Genomic DNA, 20,564 nt, shown 5'->3' with positions numbered 1-20,564 from the left:
GTTCTGAAGTGGCCAGCAATGAATCTTAATCTAAATCCCATTGAACATCTGTGGGATTTTAAAATAGCTGTTGGGAGAAGGCGCCTTCACATATGAGAGACCTGGAGCAGTTTGCAAAAGAACAGTGGTCCAAAATTCCAGTTGAGAGGTGTAAAAAGCTTGTTTATGGTTATAGGAAGCAATTGATTAAAGTTATTTATTCCAAAGGGCGTGCAACCAAATATTAAGTTGAGAGTGCCAACAATTTAGTCTGGACCATTTTTGGGGTTTTGTGCAAAATTATGTCCAACTAGCCTTTTGTTCTCATTTTTTTTTTGTTCCAATACACACAAAGTAAATAAACATGTGTATAACTAAACATGTATAATTGCAATAATATTCTGGGAGAAATACTTCACTTTCTGGGACAATTTCAAGGGTGCCAATACTTTCAGCCATAACTGTACATGTACGCTCTGCTTGGCCAATAATCAATTTCTGGAATCATGGGAGAGTTGAAATACACTATGCATAGTGGATGGTTGTCCAATCGTGCCAAAATTAGTGGATTCCGCAAAAAGTCATCCTATGAGTTTGGGCCCCTTAAGTATTGAAAGTTTGTCTGAATTGAAAGGGAGGAAATATCATGAAAACTGTGAGAAATTTATTAGGAAAGTATTTAGCAAAACTGTTAGTTTTCAGTATATAAAAAATAACACTTAGGCCTCATTTGGATGTTCGTTTTTCACATACGTGGTCTATTCATATTTTTTACAGATATAGACCATTAGAATCAATCGTGATGTTCACATGCCCATGTTTTTTGTGGACTAGGCGTCTGGAGTTAAAAAATAAAGGAGACATCCATTTTTCATTCAAATCCATGGGACTGTGAAAAAAAAAGATACCAACATCATCGATGTATCATCCGAGTGCTGTTTTTTAATGTTTTATGGGGAGCAAAAGGTTTTTTTTTACATAAGAGAAAAACATAATGGTAAAAAAAGCCGCAAGTACTAAAAAATTTGGATCTAGAACACTGATGAAAAACTAAATTATTTTTCTCATTGTAAGGATAAGGCCTTAACTGCAGAATTGTCCTTTATTGAACAAGTTAAGAAAGCTGCTCCAAACTTCAACTAGGGCGACATGGCGACTTTGGCCTTGACACATATCGCATGGTCAAAGTTTACTATGTGTCGCTTGTACATCACATTGCGACCCTGTGAGAACTATGACTCCAACAAGCAAGTTGCAAAAAATTGAACCTGGTTGGATTTTTTGTGACTTACTTGTTGCGATCTCAGTACTGTCTCGGTCATATTGCAACCCTATTCACCTGTGGTGTAGCAGCGACACCTACCAATCAATGGTCGCGTGACATATCGTGGCCAAAGTCACTGAGTAGCGCTTGTCTAAATAGTAACAACAAGATGAATCAAACAGCAGCAGACCATACATAGCCAATGAGCTGGGGCAGGGATAATCTGAACATTACTAGGATTATTCACTCCGCATACGATTTTCCTGTTATCAGACCTGATATTTGGAAATTTGTACAATTTCTCTGGATGGAGGAGTTTGGTCTTAGTCAGATATCATTTCAATTCTGACTACATTAATTAAATGCACCCTGATTAAATAAAAAATTTAGCAAAGCCATAAATCTGGATTCAGCATCTGATTAAATAATGTTCATTTACTAATTAATATTCTAAGAACACAGACAGCCATACATCGTATAATTGTCTGTCCTGAGGCCTGCTACTCATAAGATAATGGTAAATGTTAATCTTCAGGAAGTTAAGACTCTCATAATTGTAAATGTTGTATTTTTCTATATTTTTGCACTTTAGTTGAGAGTCTGACATGGCAGGGCATTAGGAATGAGTGGATCAACATGAGATTATTATCTCTATTGGATCCATTTTACAGGTTGTCATATAAACTTTTTCCTCCTTTTTTCAGTCACCATAGCCATAACAGATTGCATGGTGATACAGTTTTATTTGACGCATTGCAGGCCTATCCAGTACTGTTGTTTGGTAAAGATTCTTCCTTGCACCCGGAAAATGATCCAATATCCGATGTCTATGAATGGCAAAAGTATGTGAACCTTTAGGATTACCACATAATTTAAAGTTGAAATTAAAGTCTGGTGTTTTCAATCACTAGGCTAACAATCAGATGTGAGTGGGCAACCTGTTTTATCAAAGTCTGATCTTCACAACAAGTATTTGTTGAATTGTAGGATGGCACTAACAAAGAAGATTTCTGAGGACCTTATAAGAGTGGTTGATGCTCAATCAGACTGGAAAAGGTTACCCAAGCATTTTTAAAGTGTTTGGACTCCACCAATTCAGAGACAAACAGGTTATGTACAAATGGAGAATATTTCAAGACCATGATTATCCTCAAAAGGAGTGGCCGACCAGCAAAGATCACTCCAAGAACAAGGCATATAGTAGTCAATAAGGTCACAAATGAACCCAAGGAACATGTAAGCCTCTCTCACATTAGTTAATGTTAATGTTCATGAGTCCACCATCAGGAAGACACTGAACAATGATGTGCCTGACAGGGCTGCAAGGAGAAAGCAATTGCTCTCCAAATCAACCATTGCTGCACCTCTGCAGTTTGCTAAAGATCATCTCGACAAGACTATGAGATAGTCATCTCGAAACCTGTAGACCCGGTGTCTCATCTTCTGTATGCATTTTTAAACTTTTTTAGGGGGGGATTTTTATGTACTACAAGAAAATTGTGATGTTTTAATTTATTCATTTTTGTGGTTGCTGGCATTTTTTCTCCTTTTTCATGCCTCACATACTCAGGAACCGGCCTTAGGCTGCCATGCACCGCACACTACTTTAAGAAATTTTGCTACCCGGTGAGCTGATGTTTCTGTGCTTTTGTTTTTTTCATACCAGAGTTGAAGCTGTTTTGTAGGGAGGAAAAGGCTAAAAATTCTCCAATACTATTTGCAGGACTTCTCAACAATTACAGAAATGTTTAGATGCAGTTATGGCAGCACAAGGAGGTCACACCAGACACTGAAAGTAAAGGTTCACATACTTTTGCCACTTACAAGCTTGTGATGTTGGATCATTTTCCTCATTTAAAACATGAGAAAGTCTAATACTTTTATATTGTTTGTTTGATTTGGTTCTTTATCTATTTTTAGGTTTTGCGCAAAAATCTGATGTAGTTTTAGGTTAAATGTATGCAAAAATATATAAAATTTTGAAAAGTTCACAAACTTTCAAGCATTACTATATTTGTTTGCCATAACCTCTGTTAAAAATGAGCAAAAGTCTATTTCAAGTGCATTGGAATGGATTTTTGGGTCTATTTCTGAACTATTGATCTGGTTCATGCAAACTATTAAAGGTGTGTTTTTACATTGTGTTAAAGGTAAAAAAGTAGGCAGATGCCAATGCTTGTTACACCGCCCTAGGAGTGTGATTATTATTATTATTATGGGTTTTGGGCTTAATATAATATATAATCCCATGCTCCATCTCTCCCAGTCACTGAAGCTCAGCATGTCCACATACAGGTGCATCTCACTAAATTAGAATATCATCAAAAAGTTAATTTATTTCAGTTCTTCAATACAAAAAGTGAAACTCATAAATTATATAGAGCCATTACAAACATAGTGATCTATTTCAAGTGTTTATTTCTGTTAATGTTGATAATTACAGCCAATGAAAACACAAAAGTCATTATCTCAGTAAATTAAAATAATTAACAAAAACACCTGCAAAGGCTTCCTAAGCATTTTAAAAGGCTCCTTAGTCTGTTTCAGTAGGCTCCACAATCATGGGGAAGACTGCTGACTTGACAGATGTCCAGAAGGCAGTCACTGACACACTCCACAAGGTCCCAGAGTTCCAATTTTCATTTGGAAATCAAGGTGGCAGAGTCTGGAGGAAGAGTGGAGAGGCCACAATCCAAGCTGCTTGAGGTCTAGTGTGACGTTTCCACAATCAGTGATAGTTTAGGAGCCATGTCATCTGCTGGTGTAGGTCCACTGTGTTTTATCAAGACCAAAGTCAGCGCAGCCGTCTACCAGGAAATTTTAGAGCACTTCATGCTTCCCTCTGCCGACAAGCTTTTTGGAGATGGAAATTTCATTCTCCAGCAGGACTTGGCACCTGTCCACACTGCCAAACGTACCAATACCTGGTTTACAAACAACAGTATCACTGTGCTTGATTGGCCAGCAAACTCGCCTGACCTTAATCTCATAGAGAATCTATGGGGTATTGTCAAGAGGAAGATGAAAGACACCAGACCCAACAATGCAGACGAGCTGAAGGCAGCTATCAAAGCAACCTGGGCTTCCATAAAACCTCAGCAGTGCCACAGGCTGATCGTCTCCATGCCACACCGCATTGATGCAGTAATTGATGCAAAAGGAGCCCCGACCAAGTACTGAGTGCATTTACTGAACATACATTTCAGTAGGCCAACATTTTGAATTTTAAAAACATTTCTCAAGCTGTTGTTATAAAGTATTCTAATTTACTGAGATAATGACTTTTGTGTTTTCATTGGCTAAAAGCCATAATCATCAACATTAACAGAAATAAACACTTGAAATAGATCACTCTGTTTGTAATGACTCTATATAATATATGAGTTTCACTTTTTATATAGAAGAGCTGAAATAAATTAACTTTTTGATGATATTCTAATTTAGTGAGAAGCACCTGGATGTTTACAGTATATGGTTGTGTTTCATCTACAAAGTGGGCCACCAACCCACTGTCCCTGTTTCTCTGATATGGTTTGTACGCTATGACGCTTATCAGACCTCATTAATCAGAACTATCTTACAGTAAAACTATCTTTGTCACCCATAGCAATCAATCATAGCTCAGCTTTCATTTTACTAGAGCCATGTAAGAAACTATCGAGGCCCACCATAACCCTCCCTGATAACCAAGTGGTGAAGGTGAAGGGCAGTAGTTGTGTATGACATGCCTTATTGTTATAGCGGAGAACTATGTACGCACAGGCTTTTTCCAGAATCACAGGACTGTTCTGCTGGTCAATTTCTAGACCTTCCCATTTCAGCAAAAAGCAGTATAAGTGGTTTGATGCGGAAGTGACATAACATGGGATTTGTGGCCGATGCCCAAACTATAGATAACCATGTGTTTAATCACCTGTCGTTGCTGACGTCCAGGAGGGATTATGAGAAGCCCAAGGAAATCAATGAGAAAATGATCTGAGTAGACGCACGTCAGCAGAATATGTCGACGTGTACTGAACTCTTTTCACCTGAAGCCACGGAACGTCAGCTTTGCAAGACTTAAATGAGTATTCCCAGCTCCAAGATCCTATCCCAATATGTAGTAGGTGTAATAATAATATTAATAATATTAACAAATACCTTCAATTAGAAATGTAGTCTAGTTTTTCTGATTCGTTATGTCTCTTTCCTCATGTGCACACATTGCAGGACCTTAAGTATCCATGGTTACGACCACTAGCAACTAGCTAACAAACTGTCACTATATCAGTGGTCGTAAACATGGATACCTAAGATCCTGCAATGCCCTGCACATGAGGAAAGAGACATAGAAATCAGAAAAACTAGACTACATTTCTAATTGGGGGGATTTGATAATATTATTCTTATTATTACATCTACTTCATATTGGGATATGATCTTGGAGATGGGAACACCCCTTTTGGGAAGTTTTGGGAAGGGGAGAAAACAAAGTCGTGCGACAAATAACAGTATGCATTTTTTGTATCTATATATTACACATTATTCTACACAAATCACATAAGGAAAACAGAGTTCTGTTTTTCATGACCCACCCTGTGTCTAGAGATGTACATATACCAGGATGAACAAATTGTCTACAGACGCTTGAGACCGATAACTTTAGTGCAGAGACATAACCCGTAAATTGTGCCGCCTCTGGCCAACGTGTCTCAGGCAGCCACCTACTCTGTCTATTACTTCTCCCCAGTAAAGGGAAAACTGGAAAGACACAAAACGCCAAAAATAGGGTCTTATCTGGGTCACAATATTGAGACAATAACTTGTTAGTGCTCACCTGGTCGGGTTGTGTGCACACAACCACTAATAACGCTTAGGCTGCTGCAGACCCACGAGGGGATGAAAATGCAGGCAATGGGGAAACAAATGGGTTAATTCTGTACTGCCATGTAGAAAGTATGAGGGATGTCGATCCGAGTGTAAGTGGTTTATTTAGTCAATGCGTTTCGAAGTGTACAAACTTCCAGTTGTCCTGAAGAAGAAGTTTGTACACTTCGAAACGCATTGACTAAATAAACCACTTACACTCGGATTGTCATCCCTCGTACTTTCTACATGGCAGCGCAGAATTAACCCATTTGTTTCTCCATTACCTGCATTATTACTTGTCCCGGCCATGTCTGCAGTATTTTATTGGTTTAATCTGGGGTAGAGATAAGCAAATAAATTTGCAGGGCCCTGATTCAGTGGCAAAATTAGTACCCCATGGAAGTCAGACCAGAGACCTGTGAACTGCCTCATTTCCACTGGTACTCTCAGCGCCTCTTTTGATTTGTAGACCCAGCACGACATCAGCGTGATTCATGCATAACGCCACAGCCGGGCCTACTAATCAGCAGTGGTGGTGGATGCCGGCAAGTAGGAAGCTGTTGGCAGGGCTTTGGGTGTTGTTGGACCAGGGTCTGGAGAATTGATTTGCCCTTCTACAGTCTGTGGCCATTTTATGGATCCCCACTGTAGCTATGACATATTGAGGCCATGCAATGGTCAGTTAGATATGAGGTGTTTGCATGTTAGGGTTTTTTTTTTTTTACTAATGACTTCTAAGAAGAAAACATAGCAGTATTGGAAATTAGGTTTTAAGGCTTTTACATGTTTCTCCTCCGGCAATGTGTAGTAATGGAGATGTAAGATATTACTGCAATAAATTCATATTCCTACAGTATAACATTAGATGAAGCAGACACGGAGAATGGCATCCAGGCTTGTGTGCACTGGAGACGGCGTTACCCTGTGACATTATACGCTACACAGATTCTACTTGATCTTTACCCCTATAATCAGCCTTATGCACTTATCAGGATTATCCCCAGCTTGCCATGTGCTGGAGGGTCGGAATACGACAAGGACTGCAATCCACTGCAACATCACTTGTGTACGGCATTACCAGACAAGCAAATGTCTATTTCATATCATAAAAGACACTAATGTAGTATAGTACTATTATTTATAGAGCGACATCATCCTCATTATTGCTGAAATACGGCATATAACATTCACAGATAATACAAGTATAACAGACATACAGAAAACTATGCTATACTAGTTACAGTAGAAGAGAAAACCCAAACTCAAGCACCCAACTATTCTGTAAGAATGAGAAAGAAATTATATCAAATTAATATTAGATAGACAGATAAAAAAAGAAGCAGCACTAGCAGGCCATATAAAGTCAATACGGGTGCAAAATCTTTCACGCAATTACCAAACCTCCAGATAGCTCAAAAAAGACGCAAGCAGCACTCCATCAAGAATTTAGGAAAAACTGTGATTTAATAGCCCATTGGGGCTCAACTGAGTCCCAATGGGCTATTAAATTACATTTTTTCCTAAATTCTTGATGGAGTGTTACTTTCAGTTTTTTTTAGATAGATAGAAAACAAACAAATTAAGTAGACCAAAGAAAAATGCAGGTATAAGTGTCAGCCCACGGGTTGGAACCCACCAACCTATGTAACATAAGAAAGCAAAAAAAGTGAGCAGAATTCAGTGGCAAATTCCAGGCAAAAAATGATGGTCCTTTAGAGAGCCTATCTATCTATCTATCTATCTATCTATCTATCTATCTATCAAAGCATAAAAAGTGGGCAGCACTCATTACCAAATTCCATCCACTCTCATTTATTGAATCATATGAACAGGTGGCAATGTTTCAGGGCAAGAACAAGTAAGCCTTTGGGAAGTGAAATGTTGTCATCTGTTCACATGGGTCAATAAATACAATAGATTTTTGCATGGAATTTGCTATTGAGTGCTTCCTACTTTTTATGCTTAAATGGAAAGATAGATATGAGATGGAAAAGCTAAAGACTTCCACTTTGAAAAGACCACACCTTATCCAGATAGGATGTCGTGAGGCAGATTTTAAGTTCCACCATATATAAGGTACACTGGTAATCTTGTTTGAGAAGGCCACCCCCCCTTTGAAGACCAATTTTCAATGTTGGGTGATCATTTTAAAAAGGTTTCACAATACATATTATTGACAGGAGGAAGGGAAGAAAGGGAGGAAGGAAGGAAAGTGGGAAGAAGGAAGGATCCTAGAGGTCATATTCTCAACTTTCAATGGGCAAAGATTCTGATTTGGCTTTTATCCTAAATCATATTACAAGGCTCATTAAAGGGTCAATAGTGACTTTGGAATGCTGCTTCCAACAGGTGGCACTATAGAGTTCAAGTCCTCTTCCTCTCTGAAGAGGCAATTTGCATCTTAAATTTCACAGAGAAGCATTGCATGATGAATAAGACTCCTTACAATGGCATGCCAGAGCCGGTCACTCTACACAAGGAGAAACTTTACCCCTTAGACCTCAACATTCAATGGAGAAGTGTTTTTCATACTTCGTGACTCTCCAATAAACTAGAAAAATTAGAAACTTGTAAGTGTAAGTTCTCTGACTTTTCTTAAAGTGCACAAGCTCCATCTATTTGCCCATATGGCCTAGATATTTTATATTGTAGCCCTGGCTGCAATTCTATTGAGGAGCCAGTGACTTTGAGTACTATACAACAATCACACAATGATACAATTTAAAATCAGAATGTACAAATCCATCAAATTCATTGACTTGATTATACTTGCTAGTAGTAGTATTACTTTTGACCACTAGTGGCAGTATATCTATTCAAGTTACAAGAATGCATAAGGACACCTTCTCTATGATAATCCCTACCAAGGCATCAGAAATGTAATAACTTTAAAATGAAGAATTCTCTCTTTTTTTTCAGTAAGAAATAAAATGCAATAAACTTTACAAAATATAATTATTGTTTTAACCCTTTAGTCAAGTAGCTTTTTATATACCACATTTAAACATAAATGCCTAAAATTACCAGGAATTATTCTACAAGGCCTTAAGAAGAAGCAACTGTGAACTATTCACCTGCCCCAGTATTATCATGTCATTTTTAACTTTGCAATATTATAAGCATTAAGCACCTTCTTTTGTTTGGTAATTGAGGGTTATAATTTCTTAAAATGGCATTAAAAGGAGGTAGATATTTAGGTCACGTATATAGGTTGTGCAGGTTTATCTAATGTGTCTGCGATAAAGCAGACCTGGAGTAAGTAGGTTAATTGGATCATGATTTGACAGGTTGAGATCACTGCGTAAATGGCGTCATCCCCTCCTACATCTACATCAGTCTGGATACATCTCCTACAAGGTTCTTCTAACTGAAAATTACACTTTTTTCGAAAACTCCAAGAAAGGGGAGGGAGAGTAACAACCGGTCCAGGTTCACAGCTTCAATAGATGTTCTGGATGGAAGTTCTCTTTATGAAGTCCTACAAAGATTGAGGGTCATGTTGCTCCTCTTTTGGAATCCTACGTTTTGGAAAATATACAGAATCTGGACTAAACTTCCTTTTTTCTATTATATTAGCATAGTTTTATATGCAGAAAATAGTAAAAAAAACTATGCTGACATACTTGAATCCTTTGTTTCTGCAGTTTGGAGGGGGCCTGAAACGGGTGCTTATGGAGCTCTTCTTAATGGTCTCTAAGCAAAGGGATCATTAGCATTATTTTTTTTCCACACATACTTGATGACTTAGTAAGCTTGATGTTGGAAAAATTTGGTTAAAGACAAAGTTCATTTACTGAGAGTTTTTTATTTTGACCTGGAGCCATGTGATGGTCTACTGGCCCTTTGAAAGTTGGGTTGGCTGTAAACGTTTTCCAATCCTTCTGTGCCCCTGTGGGTCCTTGGGGAGGCAACCCCCTATCCTCAGCATCAGCCACACCATTGTGTTCCTCCACGTGACTGCAAAGTCACTTACTACTATGTATTACTCTGAAATTACTCCCTGATTGCAAATATGCCAACATGCACGTCACCAACTCTACGTCACAGGAGTATGGTCCCAGACCACCGAATAGCCACACTGGTACAGTCTAAGGCCACCACTGCTAGAAGGCAACTCATGGCAACTTACCTTAAACATTACACAGATACTAACAGACCAACTTTACTCTTCAAAGATTAGCTTAACCTTGTTATGCTTGCTGTCCCCTTACTCCATGCAGAAATAGGGTCTCCCCGTAACGTACTTATGAGGAGCACCTTTTTCTTGCCCTTCAGTCTACAGGGCTGCCAATTTGTCTTTACAATTTGGACAGAAGCTCTCATAAAGTCCACTCTGACATTACTTTGGCTTCCCAAAGAGCTTAAAGTCTCACACAGACCATAGAGCCTCACCAACTATATTTCTCCTGGGGCTGAAGTTATCATACAGTTCACAAAGTCTCAGTGTTGGCCTTCCTCGGGGCCTGAAGACTCACACAGCTCAGCAGTACACAGGACACTTTCTGCCTATGACACCATTTCTCTCTTGAACGTAAACTCTGGGACCTTGCTGTTGACCCACCAAGCAGATTCTACTCAGTCACGCCACACTAATTCCAGACTAACGATGGCACCTTACTAGGCAAGCTCAGGCCCTTTCACTTTCTTTTTAAGTGGCTATGCACATATCAGATTTTTTATGTCAGTGTTTCCTCAGTATTTTTAAACCAAAATCAGGAGTGGAGCCTATAGAGAGAAAAACTAATAATGAAAAATTCAGTTTTGTTATTTTTTTTAGGCACTCCAGATTTTGCCTTATAAACCCAATGTGTGATTAGCCCCATAGACCAATAGCTGGCGTTTTAGGCACTGTATGTAGATTAATTCGACACTCCTCACCTGGCGCCAAACACCACCTTTGAAAAAAAAATGTCCCCCCTTCACTTCCTGTTACCTTTGTGTTTCAATGACACAACACTTACGCCTACTTCAGCGTCATGCTCTTCTTGGGCATTCACTAATGCTGGCACCTCCTCCTGCAAATCAGCAAACCGGAAACTACCATTCCTGCAGACAGGGCACAGCGGGGCCATTATACACCATGGTCCACCTGCCCCACCATAACTCAGAACACATCATGCTCTATAGTGCATTGGCTCTGAATGACACCATATAAAAAGCACATCACATCATTTTTCACAAAATGTCCATGAACAGTGCCTTTAAAGGGACAGTTTATCTAATATTGCCCAAAAGATTAATTTTAAAAAAATAGGACTTCAAATACAAAAAAGTTTTTAGAATGTCTTTACTCCAATAGAACTATTATTATTATTATTACTATTTGTATTATTATTATGCATTATATAACGAACATTAGCTTCCAATATGTTGTATCTTTGCAGAAGGTTCATAGTCAGACCATAATCAGCTCAAATACCTCCTAATTTGATATTCTAACATTGAAAGATATGATTCCTATGTTAGCATAGTCTCTTGAAGTGGTGTCATACTGGTGCCTCCACCTATATCCTACAAGGGGAGGGTGAATTTATCAAAATCACACACTATGACAAGTCCTATAATTTTCACATAAATTAATTGCTGGAACTAGAAAATTGTCATACCAAAATGTATTTTTGTTATCCTCAGGATACCCCCATTAAAGTTTCCCTAATAAATAATGAAGCCTTTGCAGCACATTGTATAAAACAAGCCAAGTCTTACATTAAGTCAATATTACAAACACAATATTGATGTTGACATGACAAGTACAATGTTCTCATAAAACAAAGTGCAGGATAAAAATGAGCAAATTGATATATAGTAGGAATAAATTCAGTATAATGTGTAGTTAAATCCCTCACTTTGGGTTTGAGAGTCCAGTGGGCAGTCCTAATCAGTGATTGACAGCTATCTGTATGCACACCCATACAAACATGGATGGCCAAAGTTTGAACAGCATTGATTTAATGTAAATCAATTCATACGTTCAAACAGAGGGCCATTAAGGGAATAAAGAGGGACACAAACATTTTTGCCAAACGTGGATTCCAAAATAGGTACATCTGAAAATTCAGCTAATTCTAATTGCAGGCTGAAGAATTGTGAACTAGGCTGTAACTTTCATGGTGATCTGATACTGATTCCTTTTGGTTTTAAAAAGTTCATCTGTTTCTATTTATAACACAAAAAGTGAATTTACATATGGGTGGCCATAGACTAGCCACCAACATGCATCAAACGAGAAAACCTTGGATATCGTGTCTAGCAATGGAGCCATTGTGGGTGACAAGGCAGAGTATACTGGTGAACTTTTGAGGGTATTCTCTGGCTGTTACCGTAATACGGATCTCAAGATCTGCGGTCGTCAATCACCAGTAATTTAAATGAATCTCCCACTTCTTCATAAACATGTTCTGCATTAGCTGAGATGTACTGTAAGGAATAATGTATTCCTTCTATGTTACAGAACATCTTGGTGATTTATTTCTTTCTTTTATAACTACTAGCAGCACCACAGTTTTTAGGTGGTTTTGATAAATGTTTTATGATGAAATTTTTTACCATTACCATTTTTTTGTTGGTATTTACAATATAAGAAAGCTGATAGGCCTAGCTACTATAAAAAAATTGTTCACAAAGTACAAGCCTGTATAAAAAAATAAAAAGCTGTCAATCGCCATGCATGGGCAGGGAAATCAGACTCACAGGCTCACTCCATGAGTCGGACTAGGATATTATCTGCTTTCACAATAAACCCTATTAAAGTATAAGAGCACTGTCCTCAGATAGGACTGTGTAGGACATTTCACAGACCTTCTTTATGTCACAACTTTTGCACCGATAAAACAGAAATCATTCTTCAACCCAGACTACAGTAACATAGTCAAGAAATATCTAGTAGATATGCATCATTTCGCTAAACCCCAGATCTACCAGTGATAACTAGGCTTCTTTTAGGGCAAGGATCTCAGTTTTTGGACAAAGTCTTTTATCTAGCCGTTGCACAAAGCATAGTGGCTCTGTGGTTCGTTCCCTGGCAAACAGAACATACCTCAACAATGACCCTTTCGCTTGCTCCACCATGTATTGACCCTAAAAATTCATATATTTTCTCCACACCTGTAAAAACAAAGTCTCCTAATACTTATACTTTCATTATTTTTTCATTGACTTTACAAAAATTCTAAACACATTTCTCAATAATCATCTTCCAATTGATACCACACCATATTATTAGTCTCTTACCTTTTTCACATCAGGAACATTGAACATCTTCTTTGTATGAGCCGTCCACCCCACGATACCCATATCTAAAGGAAAAACTATTTCAGTTTCAGGTGATACAAGGTTGTCTTCAAATTTCGAATCTTTGGTGATATTTAAGAGCCTTGTGGCCAGCTCTATTATTCCGTTCCTGGATCTACAGATGAAAAAGCTACAATAGGTGGCTTGAAGGAACATTGCCAGTCTTTGGAGGACTTTATGAATAGTCTTCTCCATGTTGCTGTCATCTTGGATCTCCTGCACCAATTCCAATAAGACGTCGGCTTCTTCCAGTTTTGTTAGGTCCTTAAATGATACCCCATCTTTAAAGTCCACCTGCTTGTTGTTGAACAAGGCTCCGACAGCTTCACCTCTCAATTTTCTGTCAAAATATTCCTTGGCAAATTGAGGGTTGTTTTCCAGATATTTCTCAACATCTTCTTTCTTCAATTCGCCCATTTTCACGATGATTATTTCTTAACCATGCATAATTTATGCTGCCTAGAAATATTTAAACATTTTTCGTCATAAAAGACATGGCAAATTGGTCATTCTGTGGACTATCTCTACAAACACTTGTGTATCCTTGAGAGCTTAAAAAATCCTCGCCAGCCTTCTTGAGGTTTGACAGAAGGCACTAGCTTAGTGTCTTCTTAGCCTCGGATTCTGAAGATGGCTAATTAAACAGATGTCAGGACACTAAACCCCCCAGCATGCTTTTAGCCTGTAAATCCCACAGGAATCATTATAGATAGAGCAATCCATTTTAAGATCACAGCTCTGCCTCCTCGTAAGGTACCAAAGTAGAGCGTGCGTCTACACTGAAAATTTAATTCATGATTAACATCCTGTCTCGTGACTTACTTACGTATTTGTGAATGGAAGATGTAATCACATATTAGACTGTGGAAAATAATGCAGCTTAATACAGGTTGATGGGTTTAAAGATTGTCAGTAGTCCCACTTCCCGTCCTTCTGCTTCCATGTGAACGGATGGATGAAATGATTAAATAAAGAAATCTCAAATTACTAGAAACACGCTCAGAAATCTTCTTCACTGCTGTCCTGTCACACACTAACTGTACAGTTTCATCAGTGTTTCATGAGTTTCTCTCCCAGTCTGTATGGCTAAGCTGTGAGCTGTGATGATTTCTCACTTTCCAGATTCACCTCAAAATGGCGGCTGCATTTCCTGCTTCTGCTTTTATACAGGCTATTATAGTCCCTCCTGATTTGCTGTGATATACTATGTAATATGATAGCTGTGAAGCATTATAGGGAAGCCCATCTAAGGTCATGTGAACCATATCTGGCTAATACAATCTTCTGCAATGTATAAAATGGCAGCAGTCATTTTATGCAATTCGCACAAGAAAATCACAAATTGCTCAAATTCACTGGGTTCTGTGAATTTTGAAAAATGAAACAATAAGTTTTAAAGAATTGTTTTTCTTGTATAAGGAGCCTTACAAAATGTATTCAGTGTGGGTTCTCATAAAGGATCTAATTTACTTGTAGTTTCCTGCATTTATGTCACGGGTGTGTTGGAGGTGACAGACAATCGCATTGCAGTGGATTGCAGGAGATCTCTACATTTGGCATTGCAGACAGCTTCTTAGATAAGAGGCTGTCTTTAGGACCGAGCGGCTTTCTCTCTCTTGCTAATTAGCTCTCTGGCCTGGGTGTATATATACCTGGTGTGACTGAGAGGGAGTCGCCGGCTATATCCATTTCTACTTGTGAGCCTTAGCAGGAGCAGTACTTCGTCCTCTCTGGAGCTTGAGGCAGTGTGCATATTTGGAGTTCATCCAAAGCTAAGCCATTTCCCCTGTTTTGTCCACCCTTGTTGTCTATAGAGTTTAGTGGAGGCTGACTAGTGCTCATCTCCTTCCATCCCTAGCCGTAGCCATACGCCAGGGAAAGTAGGACAAGGCACGCATGCGGCGATTGCTGAAGAGGGAATATAGGGACGGTAGTTGAGACAGGGTGACGCCAGATCAGACTAGGATGTCTCCACTTCCCCCTTTCCCTAGGGCTCCCTTTCCCTTTTCCCTTTGTGTTGCACTAACTCCCACACCTGGCGTGACATCATAGCCGGCCGAGCACGTTTTGAAAAGGAAAGAAAAAAAAAGGGAACTGGCATTTTGTTTTTTATTTTTCTTTGTGTGTTTTTGGGTGTGCACCGTTTTTCTTTCCTTTCTCCCTTTGGTATGGATTCAGTTGCAGAGCTTGCAGAGTGGCTGCACAGGCTGTCTCTGGAGGTGAATGACCTCTGTGGTGAGGTACAGCAGCAGCATCAGCGGCTACAGGTTGCCAATATGGGGGTCTCTGCAGGTAGGCCTGTCCAGCCTGAACCCAAGGTTGCCCTCCCGGACAGGTTTTCAGGAGGTAGACACAAGTTTTTTGTATTCAAGGAGGCATGCAAATTGCATTTTAATCTTCTTCCCTACTCCACCGATAATGAGGAGCAACGGGTTGGTATTGTGATTTCTCTATTGCAGAGCGATCCTCAGTCATGGGCATTTTCGTTACCGCAGGACTTGGTTTGTCTCCAATCTGTGGAGAGGTTTTTTGGAGCTCTGGCCCTCATCTATGATGACCCTGACCGAGTTGTCTTGGCTGAGTCTAGGACACGTCACCTTCAGCAGGGGATTTGGTCAGTGGAAACATAAAGTTCGGAATTCCGTAGATTGGCAACGGATTCCAAATGGAATGACTCAGCCCTTAGAAGTCAATTTTGTGAGGGGCTTACTGAAAGGTTGAAAGATGCCTTGGCTGTATATAAAACCCCTCAGTCCTTGGAGGCTGCCATGTCTTTGGCCATACGTCTTGATAGACGCCTTCGGGATAGACCGGTGCAACCACCTTCTCCAGGGCCTTCTTGTCGGGGTTGTGTACCTCTGCCAGGAGAGCGGTCTGGGGGTGAACCAGTACTGGGGGAGGTGGAGGAACCCATGCAGTTAGGGGATGTCTCTACATCATACTTCTCCCTGGAGATTCGCAAGAGAAAAGGCATATGTTTTTTTTGTGGGAAAAGGAACATTTTGTTGGTATCTGTCCTTCAATTCCTTAACAAAAGGAGACTCAATTAACTCTCAGTAGCCTAGAGTTGGATAAACAAGGGGTGCATTTATGGCCAAACTGCAGTTCCCGCTTTGTCCTGACAGCAGTGGTGGGGCTAGAGAACAAAACTGAAAAAATTTCTGTGTTTGTTGATAGTGGAGCCGGAATCAGCAAGGTTGATGCTGAGTTTGTGAAAACTCATGGTCTTGCATGCTGTGTTTTAGCTGAACCTATTCCCATCTTTGCCATTGACCTGGCGCCACTTGCACAGAAAGCATTTACTCAGATTGTACATAATGTTGTAACATCCCTGGCGGTGTGCTGGCATGGCTTACCATCTCCCACCATGCAAGACCGCCAACTTACCTATCAGTCCAGGCTACACACTTTGCTCCATTACTTGCTGTGTGCATGTCTCTTGTCTGATTGCTTTGGGCGGAAGCCCTGTTACTTCCTGATTCTTAAAGTTACAGTGTGTGCAGTCATGATGCGTCCCCAGCTTATTGCTGTGAGTCACTGGATACTTAAACCCCCTCCACCCTCTAGGAGGTGCCTGAGCATAACTTTCTTTCAGTGTGTTCTGTGCAACTGAGTTGCCAGGTCCTGTCCTGTATCTTGTCTGTTTCCGCCACCCTGGGGGCTAAATACCCAGGCCCGTTACCTGTATCTATTACTTCTAGTCTGTTTCTGCCACCCTGGGGGCTGAATACCCAGGCCCGTTATCTGTATCTGTGACTTCTATTATGTTTCTGCCTCCCTGGGGGCTGAGTACCAGGCTCATTCCTGTATCTTTTTCCAGGTTCAGTTCCTGTCTGAACGGTGTCCTAGCCCGTTACCTGTTTGTCTCTATGTCCGATCCTTTCCTTTTCCTGCAGTGTCTGAACCTGCACCTAACTCCAACTCGTTGTCTCTGTACTTCTGTTTGTGAGTTTTGTGTCCACTCGTTACTTCATTGCAAATACCTTGTGTGCATCTGGTTCTGCTTGTCCCATTTCCCTGCCTCCGTTTCTACCTCCTGTGTTCTAGCTATCTTCCTATGTTTCCCAGTCTGTTCCATGTGAACAGAGCCCTGTCCTGTCTGCCTGCACCTTCTGCACCTGCGGTTACGCTCTGCTCTGTTCTGCCTCGCTTGTCTTCTGCACCTGTGGTTACGCTCTGCTCTGTTCTGCCTCGCTTGCCCTCCACACCTGCGGTTTCGCTCTGCTCTGCTTGCCCTCTGCACCTGCAGTTTCGCTCTGCTTGCCCTCCGCACCTGCAGTTTTGCTCTGCTCTGCTTGCCCTCCGCACCTCTGGTTTCGCTCTGCTCTGCTTGCCCTCCGCACCTGCGGTTTTGCTCTGCTCAGCTTGCCCCCCGCACCTGCGGTTTCGCTCTGCTCTGCTTGCCCTCCACACCTGCAGTTTTGCTCTGCTCTGCTTGCCCTCCGCACCAGCGGTTTCGCTCTGCTCTGCTTGCCCTCCGCACCTGCGGTTTCGCTCTGCTCTGCTTGCCCTCCGCACCTGCTCTTTCGTTCTGCTCTGCTTGCCCTCCGCACCTGGGGTTTCGCTTTGCTCTGCTTGCCCTCCACACCTGGGGGTTTGCTCTGCTCTGCTTGCCCTCCGCACCTGCGGTTTCGCTCTGCTCTGCTTGCCCTCCACACCTGCTGTTTCGCTCTGCTCTGCTTGCCCTCTCCACCAGAGGTTTCGCTCTGCTTGTCCTCCGCACCTGCGGTTTCGCTCTGCTCTGCTTGCCCTCCGCACCTGGGGTTTCGCTCTGCTCTGCTTGCCCTCTGCACCTGCGGTTTCACTCTGCTCTGCTTGCCCTCCACACCTGCAGTTTTGCTCTGCTCTACTTGTCCTCCGCACCTGCAGTTTTGCTCCGCTCTCCTTGTCCTCCACACCTGCAGTTTCGCTCCGCTCTGCTTGTCCTCCGCACTTGCTGTTTTCGTTCTGCTCTGCTCCGCTTGTCCTCCGCGCCTGCGGTTCTGCTCTGCTTGTCCACCGCACCTGCGGCTCTGTTCCTGTATCCCAGTCTGCAGTGGTCCCTATCCAGCCTATGTTCCTACCTGCCAGTATCTGCCTGTCTGCATACCAGCCGTGCCTTCCAGTACCCACCTGTCTGCATACCAGCCATGCCTGCCAGTACCCGCCTGTCTGCATATCAGCCGTGCCTGCCCGTTCCTGCATTCCCCGGTGTGGGTCAACATCTGTGACCGGGGTCTGACCTGGAGTAGCACCTGGGCCACCTCCCACGTCCCTCCTTGTACCACGGAGTCGATTAAGCCGCTGTGTGTTCGTGGTCGGATCTGGCGAGGCCCCTAGTCACGCCCCTCCAGGCACTCCTCGGTTTGTGGCCCAGTGGGACCACTAACCACGCTCACGCCAGTCAGTCCGGGCGTGAGTGTAACAGTTTGCTCAGGCCATGGGCCCCGTTGAGCCCCACGGCCCTTCGCTCTCAGAGACATTTGAATCCCTGTCTGGCAAATACATACACCAAGGAAAAAATTTTTCTCAAGCTGAGGTCCTGGCGATTTACGCACCAGCCCAAATGGAGCTATCAGCATTCATTCCTGCAGATCCACCACGGTAGTATGGGGATCCAAAACAAAGCCGTGCGTTTGTGGAGCAATGCATGCTGCATTTCAAATTCTATGCTCACTATTTTCCCACTGATCGGGTTAAAGTAGCATTTCTGATGTCCTACCTAGCGGGTGATGCCTTGAATTGGATCACCCCGGTATGGGAAGCATGGGATCCTATCGTCTCTGACCTGCAGGCCTTCCTGGTGGCCTTTCTAATGGTCTTCGATGGCCCTTACCCTGAAGCTTCCGCTAAAGCTACCCTTCCCAATATCCTGGAGCAGTCCCGATGGGTGATGCGTGTAGGTAGCCCACCAGTTCCCCAGCCTGAAGAGGCTGCTGCCCATGCAGAATCCACACAGGATAAAAATGCTCCACAGAATACTTCTCTTCCCAACCTCAAGAGGCAGTCCAGACGTGCAAGGCGTAGAGGTAATGTCACGCTGTCTCCGTATACTGGAAGTAGGGGGCCTAAGCTGACCCTAAGCTGGGGCCCTGACTAATCCCTCAACCTGGAGGTACTGTTAAAGGTACAGAGGTCCAGGCCGCCAGCGTAACCCCTACCTCCTGAAGATCCCTGCACCACAGTAATCTAGTCCTGAGAAGGACCCCGATCACAACCAAAGGGAACAAGACATAATATGCCCAAACACAATACTTAGACGAACGAGACAGTACAAGGGAAAAACCAAAACCACCTTGCATACAAACAACTTCTCAACTACAACAGAGGGAAAACCAACGGGAAAGGAGATAAATGATAAAGCGAGGAAAGGGAAAACACTTCCAAATACACTTATCTCAGCAACTCCAAACACCACGATCCGCTCTGTCAGTCTGAATGAAATGCTTTCACCGACACTTCCCAAACAGACCAGCAGGTATAAGAAGGAGTCTCACTACAGAAGTATTGATTGCAGCTGGGCGAGGCTGGACCTCATCTAGCCCAGAGAGAGAGAGAATTAACTCCCTCACTGCCGAGAGACACAAAGCACCAACAAGTCAGCTGCGAGAAGTCAGGCTGTGTACTCGTGACGATCTTCGTGGCAACACACCCGTGACAGTACCCCCCCTTCTACGAGGGGCCTCCGGACCCTCAGGGCCAGGTTTATCCGGGTGAGTCGTGTGGAAGGCCCGAACTAATCGGTCTGCGTTAATATCCGACGCAGGAACCCACATCCTCTCCTCAGGACCATACCCCTTCCAATGAACCAGGTACTGAAGGGACCGGCGATTAAAGCGTGAATCAATGACCCTCGATACCTGGAACTCCAAGTTACCATTGACAACCACTGGAGGGGGAGGTAAAGGTGACGGTACCACCGGCGCCACATACCTCTTAAGCAATGATCTGTGAAACACGTTGTGAATTTTAAACGTAGGGGGGAGATCAAGACGGAATGCCACCGGATTAATAATAGAACTGATTCTGTACGGCCCAATGAACCTGGGACCCAATTTCCAGGAGGGAACCTTAAGTTTAATATTCCTGGTAGACAACCATACCCGATCGTTCACACTTAGGTCCGGACCAGACACTCTCCTCCTATCAGCCATACGTTTGTATCGGTTCCCCATAGTATTCAGATTCTTCAGCACCCCTCTCC

At 42.1% G+C, this 20,564-nt stretch overlaps 1 protein-coding gene across 1 annotated transcript in view; it reads right to left on the bottom strand.

The window, feature by feature from the left end:
- PDE6C (phosphodiesterase 6C) overlaps positions 1-13,954 on the bottom strand; it is an 86,741-nt gene extending 72,787 nt beyond the window's left edge. The window contains exon 1 of the mRNA XM_073681362.1: positions 13,322-13,954. Within this exon, the coding sequence (XP_073537463.1) occupies positions 13,322-13,798 (477 nt within the window). The 5' untranslated portion in view covers positions 13,799-13,954. The remainder of the gene's footprint in view (positions 1-13,321) is intronic.
- Positions 13,955-20,564: the final 6,610 nt, after the last annotated feature.

The sequence above is a fragment of the Phyllobates terribilis genome, unplaced genomic scaffold, assembly GCF_046119375.1.
Source record: "Phyllobates terribilis strain yellow unplaced genomic scaffold, ASM4611937v1 Scaffold_5__5_contigs__length_657084704, whole genome shotgun sequence".
Classification (NCBI taxonomy): domain Eukaryota; kingdom Metazoa; phylum Chordata; class Amphibia; order Anura; family Dendrobatidae; genus Phyllobates; species Phyllobates terribilis.
The sequence above is the reverse complement of the archived record's forward strand: the minus strand, read 5'-3'. Positions and strand labels throughout refer to the sequence as shown.